This window comes from Camelina sativa, chromosome 3, assembly GCF_000633955.1.
Source record: "Camelina sativa cultivar DH55 chromosome 3, Cs, whole genome shotgun sequence".
Taxonomy (NCBI): Eukaryota; Viridiplantae; Streptophyta; class Magnoliopsida; order Brassicales; family Brassicaceae; genus Camelina; species Camelina sativa.
In genome coordinates, this window is record NC_025687.1 from 6,017,580 (window position 1) to 6,028,619 (window position 11,040).

Genomic DNA, 11,040 nt, shown 5'->3' on the forward strand with positions numbered 1-11,040 from the left:
TTGATGTGTGATTTTTTATATACATTGGATTTTAGTTTATGGAAAGGAAGAGGAACGAGTGTATTTTTGTTTTTTTGTTTATGGAAATAAAAATATATTAATAACCCAACTTTGAACGACGACTTTCAACGTATTATTTTATTTTATTTGACGGAGTTTTCTATTGTTGAATTAAAAAAATATATATATATGTTCTTGGTACGAAGGAATTGAGTAATTTTTTTATTTCAGTGAAAATGTAACTAACAAAAAAAAAAATAGGTTTGTAAACAATGTATAGTTGGCAAAAATGAAAAAAGTAAAATCAATGATGATTTCAAACTGTAAAGTCTTGAGAAGAATCAATAATGATTTCAAACTATAGTTGTCGATTTTTGCTATTTTTGTTTCCTTGTTCAAGAAATTTAGGAACGAATGTGTGTGAATGAGCCGTCGACGAAGTCGTAAGTCGTTGATGGATGGTTACTAATAAATATTTCTTTTGAAAACTTCTTGGAAAAGAGAAGAGTCAAGAAGAGAGGAAATGTATACTGGTGTCTTCCTCTTAATGTTAATGTTCTAAAGAAGATTAGTGAATTAAATTTGATGTTTAAATTGATTGATTCTAATCTTAAACGTAAGAATTAGACTGGTATTAGTATATTTTTGTTTACTGTTATTATCAATCAAACTAAAAATAATTGATATTCAGTGATCCTCGCCAGATAAGAAGGCTATCTCTGGTTCGATCTCCTGATTATTAAATTGATCTTCTGACCCTCTTTCTTTAGCAACACATGTGAAAATTAGTTTCCACCTCATAATCTATAGCCAGTTTGGTATAATGCGGATTAATTTTAAATATTTAATATCAATGAATGATTAAAGTTTGGCTAAACAATTTTGTAATCTAGCTCCAGCAGTGTGCCGAACTTGTTGAGCTGCACAACAAATAATATTAGGTTATTTTGCATGTTTTAGTTAGTGATAATTTATTAAACAAATAATAATATACTACTATTGTTTCCATAGTCTCAATTTAATTATAACTCAAGTAACCGATCATGAACTTAAATCATAGTTTAAAAAGAGCTGATTAACCATAGTTAAACATCATATTATTACGCTACACAGTCCATGATTTACATACATGTGATCAGATCTGATATTGTTTTAAAATAATTAATTACATATTACCACGATATGTTCATGCGATTAATATAGTCACACATCTGCACAGCAAATACTTCTCTCACCTACTTCTCTCATTATCATATGGCTGCGCGACTATTCAAACACATCATCTCATCTCATGTGTGACAGAGCAACGGAACATTTAACTAACTTGTAATTTAATAGTAATAGTCATAATCTTTTTGACAATAATGATGCATAAAAGAATATTTAATTTCAGATAACGTAACAAAGACAAGACAAACAAAATTTCACTTTCACATGATCACATCAGCCGTCCGTTGCGGTCAAGTGGTCATCTTTTTTAATTATCTTTCAACTCTAACGTGCTAGACTGGTAGGTAGTACATCATATAATATTGAGCTTCTATGGGTTAGTAATTATATTGGGCTCTAGCTCAGATTTACATAAAACTATTTTTTAGGCCCAATAACAACATCGTAAATGATAACAAAATCCGTATTCTTCGCGGCTGTATTTACCATTTTTACCCATTAACCGACGACTATTTACAATTTTCACTATTCGATTTTACTTTACTATTATTTTTGTTTTTTAATCGGGATTTAAAGTTTCATAAAGCCGTTGTGTTGTCAGACAGAAGAAAAGAGAGATTTTTTTTTTTTTCAATTTGGGAAATTAGGGTTCCAAATTGTTGTTGTTGTTGTTGTTAGTTTCAATTTCAAACTATGTTCACGCCACAGAAGAAACCGTGGATGTCACCGGCGATGACGACGCCGAGAAGCGAGAAGCACAAAATCGGCGGTGTTACTAACCCAAGGACCGCTGATAGAAAAGGAAAAGCGGTTGCTTTCAGCGATGACCTAGTAATGTCGACTCTTCCGCCGCTTCCGATTGGATCACTCACCGGAGAAGTCGTTCCTCGAGTTCAGGTTGATGATACGACGGATATGGGTGATTGGAGAAGGTTTAGGGAGGTGGGTTTGTTGAATGAGGCTTCGATGGAGGAGAAAGATAGAGAAGCTCTTCTTGAAAAGGTCTCGACGCTCGAAAAAGAGGTAACCTTTTTTTATGAATCCTTTATTTTGTATGATTTGATATTATTCTGTTGCTGGGTTTGCTTTATTTCTTTGAGAATCCATAGGACCATAGCTGCAAGTAGAACATTTGGGTTAAAACTGATAATGTAGATATGTAAATTGGGTTGATATGCTGCTCTCGTGGGGTTTATGAGGCAATTGGTAACCTTTAGCTGTCCGAGAGTTGAAATGAGTGTTTTTTCTCCTTTTTTTTTTATCACTTTTTTATAAATACACAACTATAAAGGCTTCAATCTTTTAGCATTGTTTCTTCTGTGCAGTTATATGGCTACCAGCACAATATGGGGCTTCTTCTCATGGAGAACAAAGAGTGGGCTTCGAAGCATGAACAGCTAATTCAGGCATTCCAAGAAGCTCAAGAAATCCTTAAAAGGGAACAGTCGTCACATCTCTATGCGTTGACGACTATCGAACAACGTGAAGAAAACTTGAGAAAAGCCTTGAGTCTTGAAAAGCAATGTGTGGAAGAGGTATGATACTTTGGATTTCACATTATGGATTTTTTTTTTTTTTAATGTTTGTTCTTTGTCACATTGATGTCTGGGTTTCCTCTTTTCTGCTTAGCTTCCTTAAAACATTAGACTCTTTGTTCTGAGGTAGTGTGTTACTACATTTGTGTTCTGAATTTCTTAGAGATTTATCTATTTTTTTCTGTATTTTTTTTTTTTTTTTTGCAGCTTGAAAAGGCTCTTCGTGAAGTTCAAGAAGAGAATAGCGAGACAAGGCTCACTTCTGAAGCTAAATTAGCTGAAGCAAACGCTCTGGTTGCTAGTGTTAACGGGAGATCTTCAGACGTGGAAAACAAGATTTACTCTGCTGAAAGCAAACTCGCAGAGGCCACTAGAAAGCGCTCCGAGCTGGAAATGAGATTGAAGGAAGTGGAGACTCGTGAAAGTGTTCTGCAACAAGAGCGTGTTTCATTTGCTAAAGAGTAAATAAAAATATTAGATATACTTCTGAAAAGCTCAATTATTTTTGTGAGTCTTACGTGTATGTTATTGTTATTGCACCACAGGCGAGAACCATATGAAGGGACTTTCCACAAGCAAAGAGAGTACCTTCATGAATGGGAGAAAAAGCTTCAACAAAAGGAAGAATCAATGTCTGAGCAAAAAAGAAGCCTGAATCAAAGAGAGGAAAAGATTAATGAAAAAGAAAACAAACTGAAGCTAAAAGAAAAGGAACTTGAAGAATCCAATAAAAAGGTTCATTTGTCTATGTCTTAAGTGTAAGGAAAGCGAAGAGGACATAGCTAAACGATTAGAAGAATTGACTACAAAAGAGAATGTGAGTTTATTATAACTATGTGAAAATGGCTTCTTTAATCTTATGTATTATTCTTATATGACTTGCTTATGGTTGTGTTTACCCTAGGAAGCTCACATACGCCACAGTGTGCTAGTGAAAAAGGAAAAGGAGTTACAAGCATTTGATGAGAAGCTCATTGCTAGAGAAGGGGTAAGTCTAAGGGTATGCTTTTTATTTTTGTTGAACACTGTTTATGTAGTGGAAATATAAAAGAATAATGAACATAATAATGTGATATCAAGCCTTCTTTCTCTATTTAGTCCATATTTGTAGGAACACTGCATATCTGGTGATGAACAAGTTTGAGTGACGGCTTGTATATAATCTTCTATTAACAACAATGCACCTATTCAGTTCATGGCTTTGAATTAAGAATCATGTAAATAGATTTCGTTGTTTCGGAATTTATAATTATTAAAGCTTTGGTTTGGTTTCTTTGAACAGACAGAAATTCAAAAGCTTATTGATGATCAGAAAGAGGCATTGGCTGCTAAGATGCTGGAATTTGAACTGGAATGTGAGGAAAGAAGAAAATCTCTCGACAAGGAACTCCAAAGGAAGATAGAAGAACTTGAACGAAAGAAAGTTGAAATTGATCACAGTGAGGAGAAGCTCCAGAAAAGGAGTCAAGCAATGAATAAGAAGTTTGACCGAGTGAATGAAAAGGAGATGGACCTCGAAGCAAAGTCAAAAACTATCAAAGAAAAAGAAAAAATCATACAAGCTGAGGAGAAAAAGTTAAGTTTGGAAAAGCAACAGTTGCTTTCTGATAAGGATAGTCTGGAAGACTTACAGCAAGAAACTGAAAAAATCCGATCTGAGATGATGAAAAAGGAGGAATGGATCCAAGAAGAATGCAAAAGTCTTGAAATCAAGAAAGAAGAGAGGGAAGAATACTTGAGACTGCAGTCCGAACTCAAGTCCCAGATAGAGAAATGTAGACTCCATGAGGAGTTTCTTTCTAAGGAAGTTGAAAATCTGAAGCAAGAGAAAGAGAGATTTGAAAAGGAGTGGGAAATATTGGACGAAAAGCAAGCAGAATACAGGAAAGAGCAACTAAGAATGTCTGAAGAAAAAGCAAAGTTTGAGAGGTTCAGCTGGAAGGAGAAAGATTGGAAAAAGAAGAGAGTGCTTTGAGGGTACAGATAATGCAGGAATTGGATGATATTAGACTGCAGAGGGCATCATTTGAAGCCAATATGAAACATGAACGCTCAACTTTACATGAAAAAGCCAAACTTGAGCAATCTAAGGTGATTGAGGATCTTGAAATGATGAGAAGGAATCTTGAAATTGAACTTCAGAAAAGGAAAGAACAAGACGAGGAAGATCTACAAACCAGACTGACTGAGTTCGAGGACAAAAGAATGAAAGAGCTTAGTGATATCAATCACCAGAAGCAGGCTTTGAATAGGGAGATGGAAGAAATGGTGTCCAAAAGAAGTGCTCTCCAAAAGGATAGTAAAGAGATTGCAAAGCACGAAAAGAAACTGAAAGAGCAGCAATTAGAGATGCATAATGACATCACTGAACTTAGTACACTCAGCATCAACCTCAAGAAACGTAGGGAAGTGTTTGCCCGTGAAAGATCTCGCTTTCTAGCATTTGTTCAAAAGCTCAAGGTATGTGGGAATTGTGGGCAACTGGCGAATGATTTTGTACTCTCTGATCTCCAACTACCATATAATGAAGAAGAAGCTATACTACCACCTAGTAGAGTTCTGAGTGATCTTCCAGGGAGCTCTGATGCGTCTGACTCTTGTAATATTAAGAAATCTCAAGACGGGGATGCCTCTGGAAGTGGGGGATCTAGAAGGCCCAACATGTCGATACTGCAGAAATGCACTTCAATAATTTTCTCACCAAGTAAAAGAGCTGAACATGGGATTAACACAAGCAAGTCTGACCAGCGTCCATCTTCCTCAGTGGCAGTTAATATGAAAACAAAATGTGAAAAGCCTCCGCCAATTGATCTTCAACCACTTCCATCTAGTAGCTCAATTCCGGAGGAGGATGAGGAATATACAGACAGTAGAGTACAAGAAATTTCTGAGGGTTCTCAGCTGTCTGAGCTTCAAAGTGCGAGGCACGGACGTGGCAGACCTAGAAAAACCAAAGCTCCTTTGAATCATAAAAGTTCGGTCAAGCATGCAGGCCCTGAAGAATCATTTAAAGATGAATTGAGTGGTCGTGTGTCTGTTACTAGCGAGAAGACAACAGGTGGAGGTGGAAGGAAAAGACAGCATATTGAGGATACTGCTACGGGTGGACAACGCAAGAGACAACAGACAGTTGGTGTCTTACCACAAACCCCTGGCCAAAGACGCTACAATCTGAGGCGGAACAGGACGTAAGTTACCTAACATTGTGACATTGAGTTTTAAGGCTTTACTGTAGCTTCACATGATTTTAATTAGGATATGTCGAGATAGAGAGTAAAGGACCCTTGCATTAGTTTAGCTCGGTAGGTAAAAAAGTATAGTCCAACATCACTATTATATAATATACGTGTAGTATAGCCTTTATTATTCACATTGTTGTGTCTTAATTTTGTTCATTGATTGCCTAAAATCTTATGAGTGAACAGTGTAGACCAAGATCCAGCAGATGTTGAAGATACGGCATTTGGTGGTGAAGATGATGCAGACATTGTTCCCTCTGCGCCATCAAAGGACAATGTGGAAGAAACTTGTGAATCGGTGGTGGAGTCACTTCGAGCTAGAAGATTACAAACTTCAGAAGTTAAGGTGGAGAGAGTTGTGATGGTAAGAAAGACTTCCCTTTTTAAGAGTTTTACAACGTGCGTCTTGCCAAAACTGTTTTGGATGACCAAAACCTTGCCGATAAATTTAGCACAAGGAAAAACAATTATATGTGCTTAATAATTTGGTTATATCTATGGTAGGCTGAAACATTGGCAGATGTTATTACTGCTGATAACAATGGGGGTGTTTCAGTTGCAAATGCGGAACCAATAGCTAATATCACGATGAGCCATGAAGATGGTCAGAACCGGAGAACAGTAAATGAGGAACATGAAGATGGAGATGAAGAAGAAGATGAAGTTCAAGATGATGATGATGAATCACCAAGACCCGGTGAAGGATCCATAAGAAAGAAGATTTGGATGATCTAGGAGATGTTACTTTCACATTTATTTTGTAAAACCATTTGTAGCTTCGTGGATCCAAAGAAAACCTTTTGGTAGGGGGTGCAGTACTGAAGTTAGAGAATTAGAAGCAGAGGCGTGTGTTTAAATGATGTACTTCGTATTGACAGAACATAAAAGCCAGAATCCTGAAGGATATTATTGATTACGAATAAATAAATGTCAAAGGATTAGTTTCAGAAAAGCAGAACATTAAAAGAAAAATCTTTGTCAACATTAAATTCAATAACGCTTTGATATTTGTGCTTCTCTGCATGCTCTATTACATATACATATTGTATGTTATATGTATTGAAAGTTCCATATGTGCATGTATGTATGGTTATGGGAACAAATGAAACCTTTACTTTATGTGACAAAAGAGGAACATGTAACCAAATTTCTCTTCTTTTACTTTTTAACCATTTGAATTGTAATGAGAAAAGCTATTGATTCCCAACGACCTCTTGCTCTCCTTTCAATAAATAATAACAAGAACCAACCCAAAACCCAAATAGAAAGAGGACAATATACATCACACGCTCTGTTTCTCCTGTTCTTGTTCTCTGTGGGAACAAACAATGTTGTGGCAAACGTTCTTTTACTCTGTTCTCTTACTATCTCTGTTATTCAGGTGTACCGGAGATGAATCATTACCTGAAGTAACTGACTCTCAAGAAGCTCCAATGGACAAAAGAGAACGAGAAGCCTTGTACTCTGCGATTCAAGGATTTGTTGGTGATTCTTGGAACGGATCTGCTCTCTATCCTGATCCTTGTGGTTGGACTCCAATTCAGGTTTTTATTGCAATCTTTCCTAAAACCCTTTGTTTCGTTTCTTTACATTCATGTTTTGTATGGTTAAGTCCTTAATTGTCATAGACTCTTGAAGATAGTGAAGAGCTTGAGCTTATGATGTTGTAGAAACTTTTGAGCTTATGATGATGTAGAAACTTTTGAGCTTTAGATGTTGTTGAATCATTCAAACTTAACTTCGAAAAAGATTGTGAAATGCTGTGTAAAGATTTTGTTTTCTAGCTGTCTCAAATAACTCTTCAAAATGCTTTGTCCCCTTTGAAAAATTTCCATAATCGGATAGTGAAGTTTAAAGCTTCAAAGCAACAAAGTGAATCCTATTTTCATGTAACATCTCTTTTTTGGGGTTTCTTTAAATGTTTCAATGGTTGTTACAATTATATGTTCATTGGCCCACCAATCATTTTTTTAATTTGCAGCTAAGTGCTCCTCCGAAAATCCAAACATTGAAAAAAAAACAATAAACATTTTTGTTTTGGTTCCAGGGTGTTTCGTGTGACATCTACAATGACTTGTGGTATGTCACAGGTTTAAGTTTAGGGCTTGTTTATGATAACTCACTTGCTTGCTCCTCAAGTCTTCAGATAAGGCCAGAGTTATTTGAGCTCAAGCACTTAAGATCTCTCTCCTTCTTCAACTGCTTTATCTCTCCCATGGTGATAGCTAAAATGGGCTGGATAAACTTTGCATCCAACTTAGAATCACTTGAGTTTAGATCTAATCCCGGTCTCATTGGGAAGTTTCCTGATACAATTGGCAATCTCACGAAGCTGAAGTCTTTGGTGGTTCTCGGAAATAGGTTCGATGGAGAACTACCGGCGAGTATCTGCAACCTAAAGAGTTTAAAGCAGCTTGTGTTCGCAGGGAACTCATTCGCGGGAATGATACCAAACTGTTTCAGTGGGTTACAAGACCTCTTGATCTTGGATTTGAGCCGCAACTCTTTCTCAGGGACATTGCCTTCATCTGTTGGAGATTTGGTTTCATTGCTCAAGCTTGACCTAAGTAATAACCTCATAGAAGGGAAGTTACCACAAGAACTAGAGCTATTGAAGAATTTGACACTTTTGGATCTGAGGAAGAACAGAATCTATGGTGGGCTGTCCAATAACATTGAAAAGATTCAATCACTAACGGAGTTGGTGTTATCAAACAATCCAATGGGTGAAGAGGATATGATGGAAACAAAGTGGGAAAAGATGAAAAATTTGGTAGTTTTGGATTTATCCAAAATGGGGTTGAGAGGTGAGATTCCATCTGGTCTAACCAACCTGAAAAGCTTGAGGTTTCTTGGTCTGAACAACAACAATCTAACCGGTTATGTTCCATCAAAGAAGCTTGAGGCTTTGCCTTGTCTTGGTGCTCTATACATGGATGGAAACAACTTAACAGGTGAGCTTAGTTTCTCTAGAAAGTTCTATGAGAAGATGGGAAGAAGATTCAAAGCTTCAAAGAATCCAAATCTTTGCCAACCATTTGAGATGGTGATCTCAGAATCTCATAAACATGTACTTCCTCTTGGGGTGAAGCCATGCACTTAGAATAGTATGAAGAAGACAACTTTGGCGATTCAACAAACGTGAAACTAGAAAGATGAGTTGAAGTCATGATTCCTCAAGCTATCTACATTTTTATGTTAATTTTCATTTTGGTAAATATGTAAGAATATTTATCAATCTCATCGAAATTTCTTTTATTGTAATGGTATAACGTTATGAATGTGGACGACCTCCAAAAAAAAAAAGTCTTATTAGGCCGATTTTGAGGTGTTAAATAAAATTTGAAAAATTGGCCCATGCAGGTTTCGCGTTATTAGCACGACGCTCATGGGCCTTAACGATGATTTGATAAATTTAAAGTTTCATATTTGTGTATGCATTTTTTAGAGAAGAAGGATGATGAATCACTATGAAGCTCTTAAACAAAGAAAACAAAAAAGGTTTGTAGGAAACTATTTAATACAGTGCTACGGAGTAAAGTACGAGCAAGATGCCAACATATAGACTTAGACTTGACACGAATAATTGCTCTCGCCATGTCTCATAAAGAGACGATCGATCATTTATATATTATATAAATAAACGTGAGATAAGATAATCATATGCAGTGTTATGGGAAAGAAGAACACATAATGTGAAGGCACCTGGAAAGAAGCCCAAAATGTTCTAGAATTGTGGACAAAAACAAAAACAAAACAAAGGAACACAACTAAATATGGAAATTTACTAACTTGTTGGTTTGATGGGACGAATAGTGTGTCTGAATGTTTTTCTTCCAACGAGATAATGTCAACAAACAAATAAAAAATTCACAGAAACACTTCTCAAACGTTACAAAGAGTCCAATGAAATCAAACAGTTGATTTGTTGTTTGAGACATCGTAGGCCATCTCTTGTTCATTTTTCAATACACCGATCTTTAAAAACAGTTTTGATCGACTTGGTGGTGTTTTGGAATTCCAAGTTTGAACTATCGGACCAGTCCACTTAATACATTGGTTATAAATCGAAAATACATAAATCTTGTTAATCCTAGGCTCCTCCTACCTAGTCCTTAGTTATTCATCGATGTCCATGATTATAGAGAAAGAGGTAGATAACAAATGAACTAGGAAAAAGTTAGAAATCTTTGTTTGTGGATGATGTAGCAAGGTAGCAAAGAAGTGAGATTTTCACATTTATATCTGAGATAATAGTGTTTTTAAAAAAAAATGAAGTATTAGTATATTACATATGAATACTAATACATGCATAATTAAAATAAGATATTGTTTTAATGTCCTCCTTTTTGGTCTTTAGTAGAATCCGGAAGATCTCAAACATGACTTTTGGTTTTTTATATATCTTGTCGTATCTCATTTGTCATTTCCATCACAAATGTTTTTTTTGATAAATTATCCATCACAAATTTAATCAACGAAAAAACGAAACGAGATATGTTTTGTGTGTGTGGAACTTAGGCCTGGGCATTCGGTTAACCATTCGGTTTCGGTTCGGTTGTATTCGGTTTCGGTTATTTTGGATATAGTAATATAATAACCATTTGGATATTTATGAAATTTCGGTTTAGTTCGGTTCGGTTTCTTTCGGTTCGGTTTCGGTTTGGTTATTTAAATAAATAACCATAACTAACATAAATTATATTAACATTAACCAAATAAACCAAATATAACCAAAACTAACCGAATATAACCAAAATTAACCAAATATACAATAACAAAAATACAAAAAAGGGAAAAATATTGATTCAATTTTACAAAATAGTATTTAACTTTGTAAATTCAAAATAATAACATTTACATATATTGATTATTTAAAATATTTAATTGTTTTGAATCTAGAAATAATTTATATTTTAAGTTTATTTTATAGTTTTGCATAATATTAAGTATATAATATTTGATATCTTCTAGGTTTTCGGATATTTCGGTTAACCATTTAATTGTCGGTTCGGTTCGGTTCGGTTTCGGTTAGTTTGGATATAGATTTTTACTAACCATTCGGGTATTTGAAGAATTTCGGTTCGGTTCGGTTT

The 11,040-nt window shown here is 35.4% G+C and overlaps 2 protein-coding genes across 2 annotated transcripts; both read left to right on the plus strand.

Moving 5' to 3' along the window:
* On the plus strand, positions 1,754 to 6,860 carry LOC104772171 (protein CROWDED NUCLEI 2-like). The gene is given in 10 exon segments (XM_019243431.1): positions 1,754 to 2,193; positions 2,496 to 2,705; positions 2,913 to 3,166; positions 3,251 to 3,458; positions 3,460 to 3,522; positions 3,610 to 3,693; positions 3,988 to 4,636; positions 4,639 to 5,893; positions 6,131 to 6,308; positions 6,449 to 6,860. Coding segments are annotated over 10 exon segments (3,462 nt in total). The 5' UTR covers positions 1,754 to 1,863; the 3' UTR covers positions 6,680 to 6,860.
* LOC104772183 (piriformospora indica-insensitive protein 2) lies at positions 7,163 to 9,114 on the plus strand. Its single transcript, XM_010496828.1, has 2 exons — positions 7,163 to 7,488; positions 7,992 to 9,114. Exons 1-2 carry the CDS (start codon positions 7,273 to 7,275, stop codon positions 9,045 to 9,047), a joined length of 1,272 nt encoding a protein of 423 aa, XP_010495130.1. The 5' UTR covers positions 7,163 to 7,272; the 3' UTR covers positions 9,048 to 9,114.

What these genes read in the sequence shown, in the direction of transcription:
- LOC104772183 (XM_010496828.1), top strand. Translation starts at nt 7,273, where the DNA reads ATGTTGTGGCAAACGTTCTTTTACTCTGTTCTCTTACTATCTCTGTTA. An exon ending in GTGGTTGGACTCCAATTCAG is followed by an intron (nt 7,489 to 7,991) that starts GTTTTTATTGCA and finishes TTTTGGTTCCAG; the next exon opens with GGTGTTTCGTGTGACATCTA.